The sequence below is a fragment of the Rhincodon typus genome, chromosome 4 (genome assembly GCF_021869965.1).
Source record: "Rhincodon typus isolate 14 chromosome 4, sRhiTyp1.1, whole genome shotgun sequence".
Lineage (NCBI taxonomy): Eukaryota > Metazoa > Chordata > Chondrichthyes > Orectolobiformes > Rhincodontidae > Rhincodon > Rhincodon typus.
The window spans coordinates 119,583,696-119,610,998 of record NC_063335.1 but is presented as its reverse complement, the minus strand read 5'-3'; the positions used below and the strand labels follow the sequence as shown (position 1 = coordinate 119,610,998).

At 40.5% G+C, this 27,303-nt stretch overlaps 1 protein-coding gene across 2 annotated transcripts in view; it reads right to left on the bottom strand.

Annotated features, from left to right (window-relative positions):
* Positions 1-1,518: 1,518 nt before the first annotated feature.
* mtdha (metadherin a) overlaps positions 1,519-27,303 on the bottom strand; it is a 75,378-nt gene continuing 49,593 nt past the window's right edge. Inside the window, exons 7-12 of one of the 2 annotated variants that reach the window (XM_048595457.1) lie at positions 24,937-25,035; positions 22,042-22,166; positions 18,574-18,693; positions 10,593-10,715; positions 8,798-8,951; positions 1,519-3,626 (exon numbers count right to left, since the gene is read on the bottom strand). In XM_048595457.1, coding sequence (XP_048451414.1) covers positions 3,556-3,626; positions 8,798-8,951; positions 10,593-10,715; positions 18,574-18,693; positions 22,042-22,166; positions 24,937-25,035 — 692 coding nt within the window. In that variant the 3' untranslated portion in view covers positions 1,519-3,555. The remainder of the gene's footprint in view (positions 3,627-8,797; positions 8,952-10,592; positions 10,716-18,573; positions 18,694-22,041; positions 22,167-24,936; positions 25,036-27,303) is intronic. The other variant, XM_048595458.1, reaches the window with a different exon arrangement.

The following is a 27,303-nucleotide window of genomic DNA, read 5'->3' as shown; positions in this document are numbered from 1 at the left end:
TTCTCTCATTTTTGCTTTCTGATGGAAGTTATTAATCACTCAGCAACTTGCATCTCCTCTGAACACATTTGCTTTTGTTTCTTTAAATTAAACTCTCTCCCATTTTCCACCCTCCCTCATTTTGGCTCACTTTAAAGCTACATTTCTAACTCTTTCTGGTTCTGATAAAATGACATCAACCTGAAAGATACTGAAGAATGGTCACTGGATCCAAAACATCAACTCTACTTTCTCTCCACAGATGTTGCCAGATCTGCTGAGTTTCTACAGCAATATCTGTTCTTGTTTCTACCTGAAATTTTAGCTTTGCTTCTCTCTCTTTGTTGCCAGGCCTGCAAAGTATTTCCAGCATTCTGGGTCTTTATGCCAGTACATTATATCTGCTGTTCATGGTGTGATGTCCTCCCAGTTGGAATATGAATTAGGGCCAGCCAGTTTGCACCTCAGTTCCTTCCACAACTGTGTCCTCAAGATCACTTTGCCTTGCTACCTTACCTCAGTTAACTTTAAGTCTCATGTTTGTGACAGAGGTATTTAGTCAAGAGCTTCAGGCACAGTACATCATTCACTTGGAACTTTGCAGTTGACTTCATATCATCTGGTCTCAGTCACATCTTCCATTTCCTAACACTCCAGTGAGAGATGGTGTGTGGTAATGTCACTGGATTAGTAACCCAATGATCCAGGATAATTCTCTGGGAACAGAGATACCAATCCTATTACGGAAGCTAGATTTGTTAAATTCAATGAATAAATTTGGAATACAAAACAATGGTAACCAAACTATCAATTATCCCAAAACCCATCAGATTCACTAGTGCCCTTTAAGGAAACCTGTGGTCCTTATTTGATCTGGCCTGGGGAGCTACTCAGTTCAAGGGCATTTAGGGATGGGCAACAAATGCTGTTCAAGTTCTCTCTTTTTATAAATACTCCAATAATTCCTCTAACTAGCCTTTTAATTTTAATCTGTTTGAGTTGAGCCTTCACATCATCCAACAATCATTTGCTTTTGTTCGAAGGCTATTTGAATTACTACTTAACTTTGCGATTTCAGGATATAGTTTATTTATTCTAGTTTACTTCGAACCACTCTCCTTTTCACTTCTGGATTATATTGAAATGCTTTTTAATTTTCCGCTCTTCAGTTCAGAAGGTCCAAATAGCAGCAGTTTCTTCTCTCGTGACCTGCTGAGCATTTCCAACAATTTCTGCTTTTGGGTTTGCATGTGGCTCGGTTCTTACTGCCTGGTCTGTCAATAGGTATCTTTTCACTATCAAATATAATGGGGGTAGGCAGGAAAATGGAGTCCAGGAGTGGCTCGAGGAGCTACTCCTGCGTCTATTTCTCTCCTATCTTCCCTGCAGCAACGTGGTTGACTCTTCACTGCTCTCAAGGACAATTAAGGATGGTCAACAAGTGCTTACCTTGCTACAACCAACAAACGAATAAAAATAAACTGGCCTCGACTACTTCTACAGATTGCTGCAAGATCCCTTGAAGAAACAAACAATGCATACGTATTAATTTGCTAAATTTATTTGAACAAATCAACTTAGAAATTCATTGCATTTTAACAAACTTTAGAACATGTAAACATACTTGCTATGTTTCTGAAACAGGTATAAATACATTTGTTTAACTTTAGTAATCAAGGTAATTACGAAAGCACAACAAATACCACGTCATAACCAATTAAGGCAGGTTACTGGGAGCATAATGACACTCATTATTTAAACTTTGCAAAACCTTAGCAATCTGTTGTCACCAAACTAAGTAACAGTCATGACAGTAGATTAGTGGACTAAGTACCATTAGTATCAGCTTGCTCAAACTTTATGCTCCATTGTCCTCTCTGTGCAGCATGAACATTTTACACCCATTCAAAAACAATAATCATGGCTTACGATGATCAGGTTAACTCAAGTAGGTGGTGTAAAATACCATGGTCCTCATCAAGTGAATGTACATTTGGTAAAGTTATTAAACAATGCACATGGCATAGCACGCACCAGTCATTCCAAACAATACTCAGATGCCAACACTGCAAAGTAGAAACTAGAATCTTTACCTGCAGGCTTATGGTTGAGGTTCTAACCAGACTATTTCAGTTTAATGATTTGTATTTTTCTTTAACTTTGTCTATGTATAAACCTTATATTTCAAGTATTCTCATTTGTTCTTATCCAATTTAGCTTTCTTCTCTGTCGTTAGCCTTCTTAACGGTGATAAGCTGTGTGAAACCACTAGTAATGAGACCACGGGACCATCAGCAGTTCCCTCTGCTGCCACTGACTGGGTATCCACCAGATTTATGCTGCTTGGCAAAGTCTAGTGCAGGGTTTCCCAAAGTGGTGGCGTGGACCCCAAGTGGGGCAACAAGTTGAAGCTCTGGGATGGTGATCTCCGAGGCAGCACTGCCTCTTGTGGAGCTCAAACTGAGTTACAATAACGATATGCACCACAACCCCCTGCCCCACCCCCGTTCTCTCAAATCTCACTGAGGGATTGTAACAATTTTCAAGGCTCAAAATGGGGTCATATGAGGTGGGAAAGGAGTTTAGGAAGCTCTGGTCTAGATAGCGATTTGACGACTGAATGGTGTCAACTCCCACAGCTGTCTGATTTGGGAGCAAGGGTAAATTTTCAGCAGAACCAAACTGCAGGTTAGACGAGGACCACTTTAATCAGCAGAGGAATGGCATCTTGAGATTGACATTTATTTTTAAAAAAGAAAACATCTGTCTGAACAGCTGGATATTTTACAGTGTTTTTCCAATGTTAATTGGTGCGAAACATCTTCCCAGCTTATGCAACTGCTAATTTCTCCAAACCCACCCGCTGTTATGAACCAGTGTTCATGGATTCTTAGAAAATTGGAATTTCCTTTTAGGTTACCTAAACATCTTTCTCTCTACACACTACAGGTTAAGGCAGTAAAATGTCATTCCTGATATAAATTGTAATTCTGTCCACAAATATTAAAGCTATCGAAATGTTTTCTGCTTCAGGCTCAACCCGATACCATTTTGAACACTGTGATCTACGTTTAACTGTGTTTTCCGGAGTCGGGAGGAGGGGGGTGTTGGTGGCATTAGATGGGATAGGGAAGCGTAAAGAGGAATGGAAAAACCAAAGCCTCCCTAGCAATTGCTCTTCACACGGCCCGGCTTTTTAATTTAAGAAAGCAACTTTCATCGCGAATTTCTAGTGTGGAGCCAAAAGGTCATAATGTAAGATGCAGTTCTGCACAGACTTTCCCAAACTCTTACAAAACAAAAATGAAAGAAAAGACAAAATCACATTTCTAGTGTCAACAAACTCAGACCCAGCATGAAAGTGGCTGTAGACAGCATCAGTGTGTTACACTTGAAGTTTGTTACATGGTATCAAATCAAGTTGCTCATGCGCATTGCAATAAGTTTTAATAAAAATTACAGTCAAATTTTCTTCTATAAAATTCTGTACATTTTCACAAATTATTGCATAAACGGATTTTTTTTTTCTTCAAGATCATTTTGCATAACAACTGACCACTGAATACAAAAAAAAGCTCATGTTTCCCTTCTTGCTCTCTTCTTTTTCTTGATCTGCTTCGGGGACTCCCAGTTTTCATCAGATTTTGCTGGAATGAACAAAAACACAGGATTCAGACACAGACACAAGTAGCCACATTTATTGATACCTTTGATTTTTATTACAGTACACTCACGTGGCTTGTTTTGCATACATTCATCAACAGAGAAAATGTGGACATTGCATGCCAGCTTAGTATTTATTGCCCATTGCTAACTGCCCTGGAGGTGGTGTGCTGAGCTGCCTCGAACTGCTGCAGTCCATTTAGTGCTTGGAGTTTGTGAGGGAAGGAGTTCCAGAATTTTGACCCCGTGACCCTGAAGGAAAGGCAAAGATTGTTCCAAGTCAAGATGGTGAGCGGCTTGGAGGGGGACTTGCAGGTGGTGGTGATGAATAGGTGTTCCCATGTATCTGCTGCTCTCGTTCTTCGAGGGTGTATTGGTCACAAGTTTGGAAGATGCTGTCAAAAAGGGCCTTGGCAAGTTATTGCAGTATAGTGCTGTGCGGTGCGTCGGTAGTGGAGTGACTGAATAGAACACAGAAAGAACATAGAACAGAACAGAACAGTACAGGCCCTTCGGCCTGTGATGTTGTGCCGACCTATCATCCTACGAAGACCAATTTACCCTGCATGCCCTACTTTTTAACTATCCTCCATGTGCCTATCCAAGAGTCGTTTAAAAGTCTCTAATGTATCTGACTCCACAACCACTGCCGGCAGCACTATCCACACACCCACCACTCTGTGTGAAGAACTTATCTCTGACATCTCCCCTATACCTCCTTCCAATCACCTTAAAATTATGCCCCCTCATATTAGTCATTTCCGCCCTGGGAAAAAGTCTCTGGCTATCCACTCTATCTATGCCTCTCACCATCTTGTACACCTCTATCAAGTAAACTCTCATCCTTCTTCACTCCAATGAAAAATGCCCTAGCTCCCTCAACCTTTCCTCATAGACCTGCCCTCCAGTCCAGGCAGCATCCTGGTAAATGTTTAAGGTGGTGTTTAAGATGGTGGAGTGAAGTAGTACCAATCAATCTCTGCATGAATAGAAAAAGCATCATAGAGGTAACAACTCATACATCAACCAGTTTTGGAGTAGATTTTTAGTTCGGGTTGTGGGTGTTGTGGTTGGTTGGCTCGCCCGCCGAGCTGGTTCGTTGTTCCGCAGACGTTTCATTACCCTGCTGGGTAACATCATCAGTGCAGCCTCCGATGAAGCGCTGTTGTTTTCTCCCATCTGGTTTTTAAACTCTGGAGTTCGTTGAGCTGGATTACCTCACTTCCGGTTTTCCTTCGCAGTGGAGTGTATATAGGGTTGAGTTCTATGTGTTTGTTGATGGCTTTCTTCGTGGAGTACCAGGCTTCTAGGAATTCCCGTGCCTGTCTCTGCTTTGCTTGTCCCAGGATCTTGGTATTGCCCCAGTCGAATTGGTGGTTCTCCTTATCCATGTGGATAGAGATGAGTGAGTACTGGTCGTGTCTTTGTGTAGCCAATTGGGGTTCGTATACCCTTGTTGTTAATTTCCATCCTGTTAGTCCAATGTAGTGTTTGCAACAGTCTCTGCAAGAAATCTTATAGATGACATTGGTCCTGTCCATACTGAGAAGTGGGTCTTTGGTTTGGGTGAGCAGTTGTCGTAGGGTTGATGGGGGTTTGTGTGCCACTCTGATGCCCAGCGGTCGTAGCAGTCTCGTGATTAGTTCCGATGTGTTCCTGATGTATGGTAGCGTGATGAGTGTATCGAGGCGTGTAATATCTTCATGGTGTTGTTCGTGTAGGCATCTTCTGACCCAGTTTTTTGGATATCCATTATCTTTGAAAACCTGGAAGAGGTATTCTTCTTTTCAGCATAGTTCTGTGCTGCTGCAGTGTGTTGTTGCCCGTTTAAATAGTGTTCGCGCTACTGACCAAACCAGAGGAGACACACAAACTAATAAACAACACCTCACTGGAATCAAATTCACCAGAGAGGACAAGAACAAACAGCTCCCGTTCCTGGGAATCATGGTAGAGCACAAAACAAATGGGGAACTCCAAATGAAAGTACACAGAAAAGCCACACACACTGGCCAGGTACTGAACTCCAACAGTAACCATCCTAACACACACACAAACGAAGCTGCGTGCGAACACTATTTAAACGGGCAACAACACACTGCAGCAGCACAGAACTATGCCGAAAAGAAGAATACCTCTTCCAGGTTTTCAAAGATAATGGATATCCAAAAAACTGGGTCAGAAGATGCCTACACGAACAACACCATGAAGATATTACACGCCCCGACACACACATCACGCTACCATACATCAGGAATACATCGGAACTAATCACAAGACTGCTACGACCGCTGGGCATCAGAGTGGCACACAAACCCACATCAACCCGACAACAACTGCTCACCCGAACCAAAGACCCACTTCCGAGTATGGACAGGACCAATATCATCTATAAGATTTCTTGCAGAGACTGTTGCAAACACTACATTGGACAAACAGGAAGGAAATTAACAACAAGGGTACACGAACACCAATTGGCTACGAAAAGACACAACCAACACTCACTCATCTCTATCCACATGGATAAGGAGAACTACCAATTCGACTGGGGCAACACCAAGATCCTGGGACTAGCAAAGCAGAGACAGGCACGGGAATTCCTCTGAGCCTGGTACTCCACGAAGAAAGCCATCAACAAACACACAGAACTCGACCCCACATACACTCCACTGCGAAGGAAAACCAGAATTGAGGTAAACCAGCTCAACGGACTCGAGTTTAAAAGCCAGGCGGGAAAACACACCGACGCTTCATCGGAGGCTGCACTGATGATGTTACCCAGTAGGGTAATGAAACGTCTGCGGAACAACGAACCAGTTCGGCGAGCCAACCAGCCACAAGATCAACCAGTCTCCCATATGCCTCAATATTTAACCTACAATTATATTAGTAAATGCAAATTAAAACTACTGCTCTATTAATGAAAATAACATCTATGAAGGACATAATTAGGCAAAGCAATTAGCATTATCTGAAAAAACCCCCTCCCTATTTTCTGCATATAAACCGACGTTTTCCCAGCTACCATCAGTTCTGAGGAAGGGTCACTGGACCCAACAACATTAACTCTGATATTTTCTTCACAGATGCTGCCAGACTCGCTGAGCTTTTCCAGCAACTTCTGGTTTTGAACATTAACGGCTTGTTGTAGTTACTGTATTGAATTGTTTTTATAAAAAATGATATTCATAGTCATATATTCACGAAGGGTCCAATTCCTGGAACTCCTTTTCTAACAGCACTGTGGATGTACAAACACCCCAGAACTGCAGCAGCTCAAAGTGGCACCTCACCACTGACTTTTCCAGGGCAATTAGGGATGGCAAAGAAATGTTGGCCCAGCCAGCGTTGACTGCATCCCATGAATGAATAAAATAAATTTCATATACTTTATCATCCCTGCAAGAAACTTTCTCAAGGATAATTAGGGATGGGTTGCAAATGCTATCTGTGCTGGCCACTTCAAACCATTCTCTATCTAGAGATAGTCACGATATAGACTCATGACTTACGCATTCAACAGCATAAAAAAAGTACAGTCTACAGTTCTTTGAGCCTGCTTCACTGTTCCATAAATCTGAACTTGCTCATCAACTTTGTCTTTTTGCTTAATCCCAGCTTGCCTCTATCACCTCAATATCCAAAAGCTTAAGGAGTTCACTCTGCAAATGAGCATCAACAACTCTCTGGGCTAGAGAATTCCAAATTCACAGCTCTCAAGTGAAGAAATTTCTCATCTCAGTCATGAAGGGCCAACCTTTTATCTTAAAACTATGACCAAGTCAATGTTCAGGAGAAGTCACCCAGGAAGAAAGCACAGTCCTTGCCCAGTCTGGCTTAAATTGGACTTCAGGTCCACAATCTGGCTGACTGGTAAATACCCCTTGAATTTCCTAGTTGCTCTGAAGGGTCACTGGACTCAAAGCTTTAATTCTGCATTCTCTACACGATGAAGCCAGACCTGCCGAGTTTCTCCAGCAGTTTCTGTTCTTGTAGCAAGCCTCTCGGCTGGATTCAACAACATGGTTTACCATCAACTTCTAAAGGGTAATTAAAGATGGGTAATACATATTTGTGTTAGCAGCCATACCCACATGGTGTGAATGAATAAAAGAATTACTACATTACTACTGTACATGCATAAGCTGTAAGACAAAGAATAAAAAATAGAACAGTAATAAGAAAACAGGGCTCGATATATTGGACTTCTATGTTCATTTGAGGTGGAGGGGATGAAAATATCTCTCTATGCCACTGATTCAAGTTGGAAAGTCTCATTTTAGTTCTACCCTGTAGCTTCATGGCTCAAAATTATTGAATTAAGAGGTTATAGAGGAGAGAAAATTCCCATGAGAAGAGTCAAAAACCAGCCTTGTTGGGAAGGAATACAAGTTAAACTACAAAAACATCTTTTGCCTAAGTACCCTAGAGTGTTTAGTGAAACTGGCCACATGATTCAAGATTGCATGGGCTCAGCGAAACATCAGACCAACCTGCTGCAGACCTCGTACAGTGCCCTTTGCTGTGACTGAGGAAATAGAACAAGAGTTGAAAAGACGGAAAGCAGAGAAGATGATCACAAAAGTTAAACAGAGTAATTTACCCTGTTCTACGGTAAGTGGCATCATATTTGGAGACCCAAGCGAATGCATTGGGGAGCTGAGAAACCAACCACAGTAGATAGCGAAAGTCAAATTCAATAAATTCTAGAATTAAAGGCTCTTCTGATGTTAACCATGTAATCACTGTTGATTGTTGTAAAAACTTATCTGGTTCAGCACTGTCCTTCAGGGAAGGAAATCTTGTACATTATGATCCATCCAAAAACATTCAGGTAGCACTCCATACAGAATAGGTGCTATGGTCTCTCATGTATAGGCTAACAGTGGTGAGAGACAAACTGCATTTACCTCCTGCACCCTCAGTGCCAGTCAGTAAAATAATGGTCAAGCAGGATATGAAGCATTGCCTACAATTTTTGGAGTAAGATGATTTTAGAGATATTTGAATGGTGTAGTTTCGCAATCAAAACTGATCACACATCGGGGATTACTTTGAATCGCAAATTGCAGCTTACAGTATCTTGTATTTTGTTTGATCTTAAGATCACAGACAGACAAGACTTTGGCCACATGTAGCGATTTCAAATGCTGACCTTGTGAAGGAGGCAGGTTATTCTGTTTAGTGGCAGAGACAGGTGATTCTGTCTCTGATAGTGTGTCTGGCACTTGGGAAGTAATATCCTGGGAAGAGCTTTCCATAATTACAGCTGGTTCTTCGACGATTTCTACCGGCTGTGCCTCTTCAACCTGAGGAGAAACAAAGACAAGAATAAAGGTTTGAGATTTAAATCTTCCCTCCCAGCCCTGAACAACTTTGAAGCCAAAAGCAGGAAATTCCCAACTATGCAGATGAAGGATGTCACCTTAAGTACTCAGCCACCTATTTCTATCAATAATTTTTATCTACAAAGCAAATTTAATGGACAAAAATGTCCGAGAGAAGAAATTCACCTCATATCTGCCTTAAATAAGTCACATTTTACCCTAAGATTATGTCCTCCAGTACTAGACTTTCTCACAAAACAACCTTTCTTCATACGCCCTGTCAAGCTTTTAAGAGTCTTGCATGCTTCAAATAAGTAGAGACACAACCTACTCAGCCTTGCCTCATAAGACAGTCCCTCCATTGCTTAGCTAAAGGGGACCAAAACTATTAAATATTTTACGTGTGGTCTGACTAGTACCTTGTATAGTTTTAGCAAGACTTCCCCATTTTGATGTGCCATTCCCTTTGAAATAAAGATTGACATTCCATTTTCCTTCCCTATTATCTGAACTTGGATAATTTGCAATTTAGGCAGCTTTTTTGCAGTTTTACTCTGTTTAAACAACATTCAGCTTTTCTATTCTTCCTGCCAAACTTATTCTATTCTTCCTTCATAACCTCATTCTCCTGTATTATATTCCATGTGCCATGTTTTCACCCACTCAGTTAACATGGTCTCTCTCTCTGCAGACTGTTATCCTCACCACTTGCCTTCCCACCTATTTTCACGTCATCTGTAAACTTAGTGATGGTACACTTGCTCTTCTCATCCAATTCATAAATATACATTGCAAATAATTGTGGACCCAGCACTGAACCCAACGGCACTCCACAAGTTATAGAGTGCCAATCTGAAAATGCCTCCTCTATCCCAACTTCATTTTCTACCAGCAAGTCAAACCTCTATCAATACCATTTGTAACATTAGCGTTATAAAGGGGGCTTTCAATCGTCATTGTCTAAGGCTGTTTGAATAGAAGAACACTTTTTGTTGGGGGGGGGGGGGGTAATGCACTGGAGGGGGTGCAAAGGAGGTTCACTAGGTTGATTCCGGAGTTGAGGAGGTTGGCTTATGAGGAGAGACTGAGTAGATTGGGATTATATTCATTGGAATTCAGAAGATTGAGGGGGCATCTTATAGAAACATATAAAATTATGAAGGGAATAGATAAGATAGAAGTAGAGAGGATGTTTCCACTGGCAGGTGAAGCTAGGACAAGAGGGCATAGCCTCAAGATTAGAGGGAGCAGATTTAGGACTGAACTGAGAAGGAATTCCTTCACCCAGAGGGTTGTTAATCTATGGAATTCCTTGCCCAGTGAAGTAGTTGACACTACTTCAGTAAATGTTTCTAAAAAAAAAGGTAGACATTTTTTTGAACAATAAAGGAATTAAGGGATACGGTGAGAACGCGGATAAGTGGATCTGAGTCCACGAAAGGATCAGCCATGATCTTATTGAATGGCGGAGCAGGCTCGAAGGGCCAGACGGCCTACTCCTGCTCCTAGTTCTTATGTTCTTACATGCGAGAGATACAAAATAGCCAATTCCTACTCCATTGACAATACAAATTTTGAGTGTGCTATTTATTAAACATTGACCTGTGACATTCCAACTCTTACCTCTGCTGGTTCACTAGTGCATATTGTTTCAACAGGTGGACCTATCTCCTTTTCAGGCTGGTCTTGTACAATAAGCTGCTCCTGGTCTCCACTGATTGATTCCTTCTCTTGCTCCTCGGTCTCCTTTCATAAATTCAGAAAACATTGAAATTTTGAATCAAGAAGATAACTGCTTAATTGTTAATGGTAATGGAGGTTAAAGATGCAGATAAGTGCTTACATTAATATTTTTCTTAATCCTTCATGTATTTAAAGATCGGACCTTTAGAATCACTTCACCTTACTCCCTTTCCTTTTCACCAATCACCCCCTCCTCTCTCATTTGCCAATTTTCCTTACCAGTGCTGTTCAGAACAAAGTTCAGAAGGCATTTTGAACTGGAAAGTCCTGGAACTTTTCAGGTTTTGTGACACTTAGGGAGAATCTTGCAGGTGGTGGTATTCCCATGTACCTGTTGTGCTTGTTCTTAAAGGACTAAACTATTTAGCCCCTTGAGCCTGCTCCGCTCTAGATGGTAATGTTTACAGGTTTGGATGGTGCTTTGAAGGCAGCTTGGAGAGTTGTTGCAGTGCACTTAGCAGATTCAACATTCTGCAGCCAGTGTGCACTGGTAGTGGAGGGAGTGACTGTTTAAAGTGGTGGATGTGGTGCCAATAAAGAGGGCTTGTTTTGTCCCAGATGGTGGCGAGCTTCTCAAGTTGGACTGAACTTATCCAGGCAAGAGGACAGCATTCCATTACACTCTTGACTTGTGCATTACAGATGGTGGACAGGCTCTGGGGAGTCAGGACAACAGGTACTTATTGCAATGTCAGTTCAAATACACGGTCAAGTTTTGGAGTGGGGTTTGACCACATAGCCTCAAGGGTTAAAAACTCACATGCAATTACACAGACTTGGTTTTACCCATGACATTGCTCATTCAAATCACATGACTGGATTAAATTTTTCAGCCTAGAATTTCCAGTTTACTTTTTTATTTACATTGCTTAATTCAATTTCACCGGTGACAAATGAGACCATTTGTCTGTGGATTTTGTGTATTCTTGAGGCAGCTGGGAAGTCATTCTGAATGTAAAACAACGAATCTGCAGTAAACACACATCATTCTGCAAATGATAAGCGTTTAGTATAATGTTTGCTGTCGCAACAGTTACAGGTTCATTGTGATATTAGAGATGGAAACACATCTTAGTGTGACTGGGACTTCATAACAGCCAAGCAAGGAGTTTCTATATGCAAACCCACAGGATTCTAGAATATGTCATTAAGAAAATCAATAAGAATCTGAAATAAAATACATTATGATGATTTCAGATACAAATTAAATGTTATTACTAGGTGTGTGCTGAATTTTATCCAAAGACTGATCTAGAATACTGACAGACTATCATGACTACACAAACTTTCAGAACAAAATTAGGCCAATGACCAGTGATACAAAACAGCTTCATTGTCCTTCAACTTTGAATAAAGTCTGAAGTTTGCACTGCATATCATTTCTCTGCTCCAATATGACACAATTAAACAGTTATAACCAATATAAAAGTGTAAGAATTGGGAGGGGTAGGCCCTTCTGCCTCTCAAGTTCGGTCCACCTTCTTTTATATCATTGTTGATCTGATTACTCCACACTGCTGCCTGGCCAATCCAAAGAAAATCCACAGTTATGAATCACAACACACTTCTCTGCGAAATCTCTACAGTGTCTAGTTTCAAGTTTCTACAGCTGCCTGTCTGCTCATCTCTTCCATTGCAAACTCTTAGCTCAGGTTTTTGCATATTCTCGTTTCCTCGTAAAACTGTCCCTCCACCTTTGAAGAACAGTATTAAGCCCACTTATCCTGCCTATCCAAATATATTTAATGACCACAGCATACAGGTTCCTCCTTCCATTAACTTCAGCGCTGGATATTTTAGCCTTTGTAGTTCACATTGGCAACTTGTATTTACATAGTGCCTTTAACATCTTTAGCATAATGAAGCATCTGAAGGGGCTTCGTAAAGCATTACAAAACAAAATCTCCATCTGGTTTGTTAAGGTCCTTTAAGAAAGATAATCTGCTGCCCATATTTGTTCTGGCCTACATTTGACTCCAGAGGTTGCCTCTTAACTGCCCTCCAGAAGGACACTTATTTCAAGGGCAGTTAGGAGGAAGCAACAAATGCTGGCTTTGGTCAGTGATTCTCACATCTCATGGAGAAAGAAAACCAACTGTGAAATGATTAAAATTACGAAAACTCAATAGGGCCAGAAAGAGAGAAGCACAAGTTTCACAGCGTTGTGTGGCAGGAAGAAGTCCAACATAGAGACATAGAAAATAATACCAAAAGTGAGATTTATTGTCTATCAAACCCGCTTCTTCATTTAACTAGACCATGGTTGATATGCCACCTCAAAACTGTTTTCTTGTACTATCGTAGTCCATACTATCTTTAATAGCTCGAATCCTATCAATCTCAGTCTTGGATATACTCAATTACTGGGCCAAAATTTACTGCCTGCCCCAAGTTGCCCTTAATGGTCCGGTGCCTTCTTGAATACTGTTATATAATATAATGGCACAATACTGTTAAGGAGGTAATTCCAAGATTTTGACACAACACTGAAGGAATAGTGATATAATTCCAAGCCAGGAGTGAGTGGTTTGGAGGGGAAATTATAGGTGGTGGTATTCCCATGCAGCTGCTGCCCTTGTGCTTCTAGATGGAAGCAATAATGGGTCTGGAAGGTGCTGTTTAAGGAACTTTGGTGAATTTCTATATTATTACACCTTGTAGAAAGCACACACTGCTGTTACTAAGTGTCGGTGGTAGAGGAGCTGAATGCTCGTGGTGCTGAATAAGCAGGTTGCTTTGCTTCGGATGGGGTCAAGTTTCAAGTGTTTCTTGGAGCTGCACTCATCCAGGCAAGTGGAGCAGGGGTATTCCATCACACTTCTCACTTGTGCCTGGTAGATGCTGCAGAGGCTCTAGGAAGTCAGGAGTTGTGCTCCTTCCTGCAGGATTCCTTGCCTCTAACCTGTCCTTGTAGCTACTGTATTTATATGGCAAGTCGGATTAGTTTCTGATCAATGGGGGATTCAGTGACGGTAACACCATTGAATATTGAGGAGCAATGGCTAGATTGTCTCTTATTGCAGGTGGTCATTGCCTGGCGTTTCTGTGGTGTGAATGCTTCTTGCCACTTTTCAGCTTAAGCCTGGACTGCTGACTGCTTCAGCATCTGGAGTCATGAATGGTGCTGAACATTATGCAATCACCCCTATGTCTGACCTTATGATGGAAAGATGGTTTTGAAGCAGCTGAAGATGCTTGTTGGGTTCTTGTGGGGTAATGATAGTATCCCTACCTCTGAGCTAGAAGGCCCATGTTAAAGTCCCACCTGCTCCAGATATTTGCAATAATATTTCAAACAGGTTGATTAGAAACTATCTACCTTGATGAACTCTTAAAGGGATGTTCTAGGACTGAGCTGACTGACCCTGCCTGCCCCGCCCTCCAACGTCGATGATTTTAATTAAAATTATGCACTATGTTTCCACCACGGAGTTTTACACTCTCAAGAATTGAAAAACAACCCAAGGATCACCTTGTACCATTCAGGTTATCATATCCTACAGCAATCACAGAGTTACTCACTAATCGCTATCATCAACCTTCATCAACTATTTTACAGAACCAGATATGACGAGATCTAAATGCCATTTTTTGAGAGATATTTCAGCACGTCTCCTCAGAGGACCATGAACTCCATTATTTAGAAGGTCAAGAGCAGCAGATACACCACCACCACCACAACCCGCGACTTTCTTTCCAAGCCATACGCCATCCAGAATTAGCAGCATATTGTGACCCAACAATAGTGAAGGAATGGTAATGTTTGAACTCCCTCCCTAACAGCATTATGGGTGTCCCTACACCAGATGGACTTTAGTGGTTCAAGGCTGCAGCTCACCTTCTCAAGGGCAATTCGGGATGGACCACAGATGATGGCCGAGCAATGACGATTACAAACTGTGCATGAATTAAAAAAGCACATGCTACTCTTAACAAATGCGATGTCTCAAAAATCACTCCTATACCACATTTCGAAATATTTTTTTGAAAAATGGTACATGAATTGCACCTGAATTAATCAACATCATCTGTTTCTGCTGTTTTCTCAGGGAGCCAGCTTTGTAGAGTTACCATTCATCCATTATAACAGTACTCCTGCAGATTAATTCTATATTCACCCCCCTGGAACTGCTAGCAGTGCCCTCAGGTTCTGCAATTCTGGTAGAGGGAAAAAAAAACAAAAAAATCGCTGGCCGTGGTCTACATTATTGGGCTCTCTCTCTCTTAGTTCTGAGAAACCACTCACAGCTTTCTCCTTTCCTACTGAACATATGCCTTATTCATACAATCACCTGTTATGATCCAATCCAAACCATCCTTTCAATCATGTTGGCTGCCTTTTTCAGCAATATTCTCTCAGTACTGGAGAACCACACATAATATTCTAGATGTCAATGGCAGGATTATATCTTGAATTTGGTCCAATAATTATTTTTTAATTGATGTTTCCCAACATCCGATTTGCTTTATTCATCGAACATTGTTGCGTCCGATACCTTTGATTTGTGACTCGACTCAGAAATAGTCCCTTCCTCTGGGTTTAATCCCCATTTGCACGAGAAGGCATTGGATTTCATCTGCCACCTCCCAAGTATATTCAAAATACCCTGTAGCGTACCCTGTTCAGCTTTGCAGCCCAACACCTTCAATTAGCTTTGCATCACACGCAAATCATTGATTGTATTAGTGAAATCAAGCCACAATTTAAACTCTCCCTATACTTTCCTGAAACACCTCAACATGATCTGGTTTGTGCAACTATGCCTTATTTTGAAGCCACCTCCCACTTTCCTGGTTAAGTTAGGCAATGTCTATGGAGCAAGAAACAAGACTTAATGTTTCAAGCCAATGATCATTCATTGGAACTGGAGAAATAATGATTATAACAGGTATTAAAGCAAATAAAGAGGCAGGTAAAGGTTGGAGTGCAGAAAGAACAAAAAAGAATGTGATGGGGTGGTTAACAGGAGAGGTTAGATGACAAAATGATATGATGCATCGCTGTTCCTGTTGCTGTTTAATCTCTCGGCTTTCACTCCATCAGATTTCTTATTTGGTTCTTTCTTCTTTTCCTGTCTAACTTTGTAGACCTATTAAAAATTATAATTCAAACATCTGCCAGTTCTAAAGGGTCACTGATCCAAAATGTTAATTCTTCCTTTCTCTGCAGCTAAAAGATTAGACGCCAAACTCCTAGTGGACCATAGGCTGTTCTCTCATTAGAGAGTGATGACTGGTGGTGGGTTTGACCTGAAGGTCACCATGCCTTAGGTAAGGGGCAACGTTGGGAAGGCAGAACCTTCGTGGTAATCCCAGCTGGCATGGAATTGAACCTGCACTGTTGGCATCATATTGCTTTGCAAACCAGCTATCCAGCAAGAGAACTAACCAGCCTCCAAATTGCTGCCATTCCTGAGTAATTCGAGCATTTCCTATATACACTGTAGATTTCCAGCATTCACAGTATTTTGCTCTGCCATTTCGCTATGGCTGATCCTTCTCCTCAGGAACATTTCAAATGATACCTTACAGCCCCTTCATCAATGGGGCAAAGCCATTCCTTCCACTTTAAAGTCCACACACTTACTGTCAGTAGACAGCTTGATGTTTGTCAACAAGCACACTTTCAAAACTTTATCACTCTTTCTGTTGTTTTGCTTTCCCTAAAACTTTCACCAATTTCTGTCGCTGTTCTAAATCAGTGCATTGCTTAATGAGCTCTCATCTCAAACAGATAGATCATTCCAGGAGCCATTTCACAGAATCATACAATATGGCAGGAAGCCTATTGTTCCTCTGTGGATGTAACGGCACTTTGAATTATCCAGTTAATCTCTCTGCCACTCCTCTTTCCTCACAGCCCTCCAACCTGATCATCTTCAAAAACAGTCAGCCAATTCCTATTTCAAAGAAATGATTGAATCTGCTTCCACTAATATTTCAGACAGTGCACTCAGGATTACATAGGGAGATAGCAAATAAGGAGGAGTAGGTCATTCAGGTCCTCAAGCCTGCTCCATGATTCAACTAACATATTTGAAGCGGATTACAAGACAAAAACTTCTGAATACAGCATTGTCCAGAGGTTAAGAAGAAACAGTTGTGATCTCAGTATACATGATAAGGAAGGCTGATACCGGGTATGAAGGGACTGTTATGAAGACAGATTTGAGTACATTGGCCTTATACACATTGGAGTTTAGGAGAATGAGAGGATTATGGAAACATACAAGATTCTTAAGGGACTTGACAGGCAGATGCTGTAATGTTGTTTCCCTTTTTGGGACAGTCTAAGATCAGAGGGCATAATCACAGAATCGGGGGTTGCACATTTAAGACAGAGATGAGGAAGAATTTCTTTTCTTAGAGGGAAATAAATCTGTGGAATTCTTTACAGCAAAGAGCTGTTGAGGCTGACTCATTAAGTTTCCCCAAAGCTAAGACACACATTTTTAATCAAGGGGAAAAGGCAGGAAAGTGGAGTGGAGGATTATCAGGTCAGCCACAACCTCATTATCCCATCAGTCTGTTCTGCTATTTAAAGAATTCAAAAGATTAACAACACTCCAAGTGAAAAGGTTCCTCCTCATTTCAATCCCAAAATGGTCTACTCTGTACTCTGACACTATCTCCTGGTTCCAGACATCCCCTCCCCATCAAGAGAAACATCTTTTCTGCATCTACCTTTTTGTGCCCTTTTATACGAAGAATTTTATGTGCTTCAATTAAATCTGTTCATTTTTGTTTAAAACGCTTAAGACTGTTACAACATCTGCACAGAAGTATTCTCAGCTCCCCCTCTCGTTCTTTTGAGTTACCATAAAACTGTGTTGTCTGGTTACTGACCTACCTGTCAGTACAAACTATTTCTCCTTCCTGGATCTTGCCCAAAGCCCCCTCATAACTTCCTATATGTGTTCTCCTTTTTTCGCTGTGTACTAAGAATCTTCTATTATTTCTGGGCACTCTAAGAATGTGAACGCATTGGAGAGATTGCAGAAACAATTTACAAGAATAATTTATGGGATGAGAAATTTCAGTTATGATAATAGATTTAAGAAGTTGGGATTGTTCTCCTTGGAGAGAAGAGGAGGAGATCTGATAGGGGCTTTCCATGAGTGGGATTGATCGGGTAGATAGGAGGAACTGTTCCCATTCAAGAAAGGATCAAACACTAGAGGGCACGGATTACAAGTGATATGCAAAAGGAATTAAAGTGATGAGAGGAAAAAAAATGAGATATAGTGCAGGAACATAGGAACAGAAGTAGGCTATTCAGCCCCTCAAGCCATTCAATGAGATCATGGCTAGTGTGGGACCTAACTCCATATGCCTACCTTTGGCTCAAATTCCTGAATACTGTTGCTTAACAAAAAACTGTCTCACATCTAAAGTTAACAACTTATCCAGCATCTACTGCCATTTGTGGAAGAGAATTCCAAGCCTCTATCACCCTTTGTGTGTAGAAGTGCTTCCTAAAATCGTTCCTGGATGGTCTGGCCCTAATTCTCAGACCATGCACCTAAGTTCTAGAATCTCCAACCAATTGAAATAGTTTATCTTGACCTACTCTTTCTTTTCCTGTTAATATCTTGAGGGCTTTGAGATATTATGGAACACAGAGTCTGGAAGTATGGAGAGAGGTTTGGTCAAGGCATTCAAGACTGTACTGGAGAATTATTTCAAGAAAAATAACAAAAAAAAAGACACTGGAAGTATGAAATGGTGCTAATTTGAAGAGGCCGTAGGCCACTTGCTGCTGTAACGCCTCTGATTCTGTGAAGTAGTACCCTTACTTTTTTTATAACTTGAAGGCACAGCTTGGTTTTTACGTGTGACTGAATCAGACTGATTTGCTTACTTGTACAGGAGCAGCAGCAGCATCTTCGCACTTTTTCTTCTTTTTTTTCTTCTTCTTTGATTTGCTGGTTGCAGAACCTTGCAGACCCAAGTCCACTTTCTCTTTATCTTCATCTGACAGCTACAAATGGAACACACCAGTTCTTAAGTATTCTGCAACTTCTTCAACAGACCAATCAAGTTCCTGTGCTAATCTGTAAGCCTCTCCATCAGGCTGCAAGGGTGGACTATGTTGTTAGTAGATCAGGACTGAAGGTTCATAAAACGGGAGTGCAAAGAATTACATTTTATCCTGGAATAAAAGTTTTTTTCGTACCAACATTTTAATATGTAGATTTTACTCTTACTTGCCTGCCTTCGAATGCACCCTCCTGAAGTTATCAATTTACCTTGTACAGAATCAGAGGACATTCAGCCCTTCAAGCCATTATAGACTTTGAAGAACCTATTGAATAAATTACATTGCTACTTGCCTTCCTCTACAGCCTGACAAATATTACTTAAGTCAAGGTTCAATTCCTTTTAAAAAATATCATTAAATCTACTTTTACCGCCATTTGAAACAGTAAACTCCAGATCAGCACAACATGCTAATAAGGAAAAAATTCTCATTACACTGGCTTTTTCTCTTTGGCCACTTACTAATGCCTTCTTGGCTAAATTTCACATCGGTTTTACCGGGGAATGCTGTTACTTTCATATTTCGAAAGTCAGAAGGGAGCTTCCCCTCAGCTGATATTGCTGAAGATGGCAATGCAAAATATTTCTAACCGATTTTTTTTATAGCCCCGGGTGACATTTGGGAGGTGGCTTCATAAGCTGAGCATAGGGCTGCCACTCGAGTGTCAGGTGTTACTGAAGGTCTCCAACTCAGGTGGCTCCCAAATGGCACCTGGAACCATTAAGGACACCACTCCACATTACTCCTGTCGTGCAAGTCACTGACAGACTTTGCTGCTTCTGACAGCTGAGCCACTCTCTACTGAATACAAGTACCCAAAATAGCAAATCACAGTGGCAAAGAGAGATCAAAATACCATAAATAAAATCAAAACATCACTGTTATTAGCAATGCTTTTGGTAGCTTTGCAAATACCGAAACGGCTATTAATGCCTTTTGTTCACATTTTGTGCTCCTATTTTTAACATTTGTTTGCATTTAGCAGCAGTTTAAATTCAGGGGGAAAATAGCATTGCTAAAACTAATTCAACCATGAATTAATTATTTTCTTCACTTCATGTTTTGGCGCTTGAGGTAACTGTGAAATTTGCAATCCCAAGGCAATCCCAATTGTTGCTCACAACAACTTACTCAGTAAATAGTGACATTAGCATAGACTGAACAAGTTTATTCAAATATCTGCACATAAATATTGCATTCATCATGATCTCTCTACCCCTTGAATTTATTTGATTCTTTGTTGAAGTGTTTTACAAAATCCACCTGAAAATTAAGCCAACTGGCAAGAGTCACTAAATAGCACCGTTAAAAGGCGAAGAGGTATTAGGCGAGGTCTCTCAGGAGAAGCAACTCTTCCCCATTCTGCCCGCCCCTCCCAAAAAGTTCAAGTACAGCAATGCTCAATGCAGCTGGGAATTCCAAAGTAACAAATGGAACAGCTGCAAATGTCACAGTCTTGCTACTTCAGTTTGGCTCTGCATAGAGTTCCTAGTGTTGAAAGAAGGAATGATGGTATCAATTTAAAAAACTTAGTGGTTTTTCAAAGCAAGTAGGATTCTTCAGCCTATATTGATTCTGGAGGGATCGACAAGGCAGCAGACAACAGACAACGTCAGATCTATCCATTCTAATATTTTTTCCATCTCATTCTTTTGTTTGCTGTCTTATAATCTTTACTTATTTACTGTAATTTTCTTTTTCCTTTTGTTAATCTCATTTCTGCACTGTTCACTAGCGTCGCTTTGACATGTTGCCCAGTTTGCTCATGTTTTTCCCTTTTATTTTTATTCCTTCCATACAGCTTGAATTCATTGTTTGGAATTTGTCCTTTCTTCCATTTTTGGAAGGGATTGTTTTTAAACTGTCATCTTCCCCTGAGCAGAACAATGCAACATGTAATTCAAGGCCAACACAGCTCTATCAGAGGGGAAGAAAAACAGCCATCATTTTAATTTGAATCTACTTGAGGTGGCACAGGGGGGCGGGTCAACAGTGATGCTGCCAGAAATAGAGAATTCTGATTAAAAATGGAGAAAGCTGGGACTCTCCCCTTTGGAGGTTGGAATTTAATTGAGGGGTACAAATTTACAAGGAGTCAAGAGAGAAAGTGGAGATGCAGAACATATTCCCCTGAGCATAGGCAGGGATGGGTTGGTGTGGATTATAGACTACTTGGCAGGAAGACGAGATAGAAGTAGGATAAGGTTTTCACCCCAAGGGTGGCAGGGGTGCGGGACTCTCTACCAGAAAGGATGGTCAAGAGAGAAACCACTGTTGCTTTAAGCAGTAAAACCAGCAAAACTATAGAACAAAGCTGAAAAAGTGAGATAAGGTCGAATAGCTTTTTTTTTGTGGTGAAGGGAAAGGACAGCAGCTTCTTTCTGTGCCATGAACTTTCTGAAATTCTGACTTTTTACTTCCTGTTGCTATTAAACAGCACTAGTCTCAAATTTTACAAAATAACCGTTGAACAAAATACTTCTATAAAATATGGTCATGGAATTTGAAATAATATTCATGAATTAGGTCCAGCAACTTTTTAAGAAGAGATATATCTGTCTTAACTTCAAAGTTCATGGGTTTGAATACACCCTGTGATCAACGTGTAATCCCAGTTAGCAGACTGTAAAAATAGAAGCTAAGTACATGCACACTATTTCTCTCACTAACATTGCATGCAACTGATTTACTGCAAAATGGAAACATCGAAAATAGGAACAGGATTAGGTCATTCAGCCCTTCGAGCCTGATCAATCATTAAACTCAGTACCCTGCTCCCGTTTTTGCTTCACACCCTTTGATCCCTTGAGCTCCAAGAACTAAATCTACCTCTGTCTTGAAAACGTTCAATATTTTGGCCTCAACTGTTTTCTCTGGCAGAGAATTCCACAGGCTCACCACTCACTGGGTGAAGAAATTCCTCCTCACCTTAGTTCTAAAACTGTGACCCCTGGTTCTTGGTTCCCGGTCACTGGGAACATCCTTCCCGCAATTATCCTGTCTAGTGCTGTTAGGATTTAATAGGATTCTGCAAGATCTATCATCCTTTGCAACTCCAACGAGCATAGCCCTAACCGATCCAACCTCTCTTCATACGTCAGTGCTACATGATGTAGTCTAATGCCCTGTACAATTCTAGCAAGATATTCCTGCTCTTTTACTTGAACTCTCTCTCTACTAATTTGCCAGGTGTTGCCCCACTGCTGTATCAAGTATATAAGCGCTGGCACTAGTGAGAAGGGATGGTCGCAGAAGGAAAACACAGCAACAATGGCCAGGGATACTAACCTTTGGAGTTTCTGCAACGACATCCTCAGGCTGTGCTGTAGAAGTGCTTTCTTCCACCAGCCAGTTTCCCCACTCTTCTGTTGGAGCATTCCAGTCAGAACTTGGGTCTGCTGTCGAAATTCCATCTGTAGAATGGTGGCCAAAATTTGAAACAAAGTTAATGGGTGAAATTACTAAACTAAATCAACTTCTGAATTCATTTTGAATCATATATTCCAGCTTCTAGCACAGACTGAATGATATATACAGAAATACGCTGAAGATTTAAGGACAGTAATTTAAAATCTTTGGGACTTTTTAAGGCTCTTCAAATCAATGATCAATTATACATTTAAAACAAGGTGAAATGTTGCATGCAGGAATTATGCCAATTTGAAATGACTAACGCTGAATACTTTACTTCAGATCTTATAGGCAAGGCAGACATGCAATTCTGGGGTTAACCACCAACTGAGAATCTTAACAGATCAATGAGGCTGTTGCCATTTCTGCAGATACCATACACTTGTCTTTATCATAAGCAGCCTTAAAAGAAAACCACAACCAATTAGGGGGCCCGTTTCAGACAGATACATCTTGGCAAATGACAACTTTTGTAAAGAAAACTGAAAATGAGATAGCCAATAAAATTATATCAAGCAAACTGCAGAACGGAGAGAAACAAGGTAAAAATTCAAGATCTTTAATAAAGGCCTAGCATAAATTGTTAATCTTTCATTCTTGAACAAAGAATCTCAGTGCATAAAATATAAGTAATGAAAAGGTGGAGATATACAAATGGGTGAAAAAGGAAAAACAAGATTCTTGAGAAATACAGCTAGACATTTTTCATATATAGGATAACACAGTGTAGAGCTGGATGAACACAGCAGGCCAAGCAGCAGAGGAGCAGGAAGGCTGACGTTTCGGGCCTAGACCCTTCTTCAGAAATGGGGGAGGGGAAGGGGGTTCTGAAATAAATAGGGAGAGAGGGGGAGGCGGATAGAAGATGGATAGAGGAGAAGATAGGTCCACCCTTCCCCACCCCCATTTCTGAAGAAGGGTCTAAGTTCGAAACGTCAGCTTTCCTGCTCCTCTGATGCTGCTTGGCCTGCTGTGTTCATCCACCTCTACACCATGTTATCTCAGATTCTAAAGCATCTGCAGTTCCTACTATCTCTAGACATTTTTCAAACTGCATTTACTTTAGGCTCCCATCAATTACAGTGTAAATTCTGGCAGCGCAACATAGAACATATCTCTAAAATAAACCCTGGAGGGAATTCAATTACGAGTAAACAACAATTTATAACCACTCTGGGGAAAACAGCAATTACAACTGCAGCTTGCCATGGCTGCATAATAAATCCATACAGGGTACGTTAGTATTAAGTACTTGGTCCTATATGTGCCTCAGAACAGAAGCTTTAAAATGCACCTCAGCTTTTCAAAATTTTCTATGCTGAAAGACACCCTTGATAAGCTAACTGTGGGTAATTTCACCTCAGGATATTGAGCCTACATGCCTTCAGATACAGAAACCCTATTATAGTATTGATTATCAAGGAATACCTTTGAAAAGATTTGTGGAAAAGACTGATGAAATCAAAACAATGAATGGGTATTAGTACTAGATATTGGACGCCCAACATGTCTTGGCTTTTGACATAGCAGCAAAGTTACACTCAGTCAGACAGTAGAGCAACACTGGGTTATTTGGACCATCAAGTCTGTGCCAGCCCTTTGACAGAGCAAACCTGTTTGTCTCCCTGCCCTATTTTTGACCTACTCCCCTGCAATTACCTCCAATTGTAAACGTATTCTACCCAAACACTTCAAGATCAACAGACAAGCTTTGATGCACTAAGTAACTGCGCTTATTTCAGGACTTGTGATCCTTAGATAATTAAATAATTAAAAATAATTGATTAGAAATTCATGTACTGCAATCACAAACAGCTAAAGATTGAACATTCATGACTTGGGCCACAAGCAGTTTTTTTTTGAAAATTTCCCTAGAGTTCAAGCTAGATCTTCCCTGATACTGGAATAGGAGTACGCCACTCAATGAGATCATGGTTGCACAGCATCCCAACTTGATCTGCTCATCTTGGCTCCAGTTCACTCAATATCCAAGGCATGCAAAAATTAAACTACCCGAGATTTAAAATTTATTAGCTAGCACCTGCTGCTTTTTGTGGAAATCTTCCACACCTTTAGCATCCGTTACATGAAGAACTACTTCCTAACTAACCTATTTGGAATCATCTGGATCCAAATTCAAAGCCATTTTCTCTACTTGTAGACTCTCCCACAAACAGAAATTATTTTGAAAATCCTACAAATTTAAATAAATTCCTGCTTCAACCTGAACAATCAGACCAGCCTCAAAATGTTAATTGTTGCTCTTTCCACAGATGCTGCTAACAATACCGAGGGGTTTCTCCAGTGTTCTCCATATTTGTCCCATTATTTCTACTGTTCCCTGTCTGCAAACTAATTCTCAATCCATATTAACACATTCGCATCAATCCCATATGTTTTGATTTTGCATGCTAACCTCTTACATGAAACTTTCTCAAAAGTTTTCTGAAAATCCAAATCTGGGACATGCACTGCTTCTCACTCATTTATTCTACTAGTTAGGGTTCTTCGGTTTGTCAAACAAGATTCCACTTTCATTTGGCTTAGAAAGAATGATACCAATATAGTGCATCCAAAATTATCCTCATGGTACAAGTGGTCATTTAATGCTGCCAATGCTTTTACTTTTGGAGTAGGTGGCAGCTATATTTCAGGTTATAATGATTAATTGACTTTTGTTTTGTTCTCCTTTTTACCATGTTCATGAAACATTCATTTGACTTTGTCCAATATCAACAAGTGATTTGCTCACTATTAGAGAAAAACACGTACTTATTCCAGACCAGGCATCGTCAACAGGGCTGGGTGCCGGGTTGGCATCCCAATGATGATCAGTGGTGCTTGACTGGGAGGCTGGCTCACTGGAGGTACCTGGGGAAGGGAAGAGCAATTTATACATGACTAAACTGGCATAAAAAAAACTGGTTTCAAAGATAACTGCTCAAACTAGTAGGGAGGATCTGGACCAGAAGAAATGTAAAATGAGTCAAGGTTTGTTGCTTTTGGTTAAAAATTTAACTAAATCCTCATTGTTTACTTTGTGAAAACAAAACACCATCACCAATACTTGAGATCGAACTGCAGGATGGTAAACTATGGTAGGCAGTCGTTTGGTTATGTAGCACTTGAGTAATGTTGAAAAAAGACATTTTGTCAAAGCTTTTCATTTTGCATTTATCAGGATAACTCAGAGGAATACCAATAAGCATTTGCACTGCATGAGAGAAGAGTACTGATTGGCTGATAAGTAGACACTGATTGGTAGTGACATTGCTATAGAAAATGCAATCATTGACGCTGTTTGATTATTAACTGTGAAGCTTTGTTTAAACTTTAAACCAGGTAGGGTTAATGCCCTGAGAAAACATCCAGCAAATGTCTACCCCAGATTGTCCAGGAAGGGTAAGGTATTGCAAGCTTTGAGCAAAAGGTGAAACTATCCACTTCATGCTGCTATGCAGTAACAATATGAATAAATGTTTGCCACTAATAAGATGCTGTTGTCAAGCCAAAAAGACATTCTGACTATCAAACAAATAAGTAACGTGGTATATGAACTTCAATGGTAGTGAGATGCCAGGTATGGGCTATACATCCCAAAGATTGCCAGCATGTCCATTCAGTTGTTCACAACCAGCAAGGTACTGACTGTATCCAACCAGCTTACACTCTCAAAAACTTTCAACACAGCATCTCATATTTTCAATTGGACATTTGTTGGATAATCTTGAATATGCAAGGAATGGCATTAATACCTAATTTAGGATTGTCAGTTAGGCTTTCAGTGAGATATAAGTTTACATATTGGAAGCTACAAATATTAACCCACAGGGTTCCATTCCTTTCAGACAGAAAGAACAAGGACAGGTACTGCATCTGTTTCAATTCAACAAAATAATTGACAGCCATTTGCTGGCTCATTTCTCAGGGAATTAGTCTGTCCAAACAGAGTCATCCTGCCTGGTTTAAGTTTAAATAAAGCCTGGATGTTAACTGGCAATCAGCATTAATAGATGCATTCTCCATGACAATGCCTCAAATTCACTGGCTAACCAATCAGTATACCCCTCTCACGCAGTATAAATGTTAGTTGTCGTTGTGAATTTATATTCTTGCAAAATATCATGATAAATACAAGACCAAAAACTTTGACAAAATACTTGTATTTTGGCAATAGAATGGCAAGTGTGGAGAAATACCTTGATTGAAATGGCTGTGACTGGGCCTTCTAATCCAGCTGATCTTTCAAGAAGTGTTTTGATGATGGAAAATGAAGAAAGATTCAACCCGTATTGGACTGGTGATATGAGATAACACTACTGGCTACAATTTTATAAATAAAATGTGGGGGAGATGTTGACCTCAAAAATAACAATTTGGTATCAGTAACTGTAAACTCAAAAGTATCATTGACTTGATTGACAGAAGTCCAGTGGAATTACTTAATTGCAAAATTCAGAGTGTTCAAACAAACACAGCAAAATGTGGCACTCAGAAAGAGGCCATGTGACCCATCATCCGTGTGCTGGCTGAAAGCTCGTGTGCCCTAACCCTTTTGGTTAACACTCAAGTGTCTTTTTTTAAAAAAATCAGATGAGGGCTTCTGTCCCTAGCGTTCCTTCAATGTGTGCCATGGCCCTATTTCCCTTTGGTGAAAATAGTTACTGATTAATCCTAATATTACTTATTTCAACATCATGTTAACTAACTCTGAAATTTTTAATTTGGGCTGGTAAGAAACCCGCATCCTACTGTTTATTGGCACATTCTGGATGGTTTGTGGTACTGAAATCACAGTACTGCCAACTAAAATAGAACAGGCCTTTTGTCCCATTAAGACTGCACCGACACGATGCCTTTCCAATCTAAAACCTTTTACCTCTGCGAGGTCTGTATGTTTCTATTCCCTGCCTATTCGTTTATCTCAAACACTGTGATTTTATCCACCTCCACCACCTCCTTTGGCAGCACATTCCAGGCACTTACCACCCTTTGTGTACAACAACTTACCTTTCATATCAGCTTTAAACTTTCCCCTTTTATGTCCCTTAATAAATGACATTTCTGTCTTGGGAAAAAGATTCCTACTATTTATGTCCCTGTGCACCACCCCTCCCCCCCAGCCCCCAACCACCACCA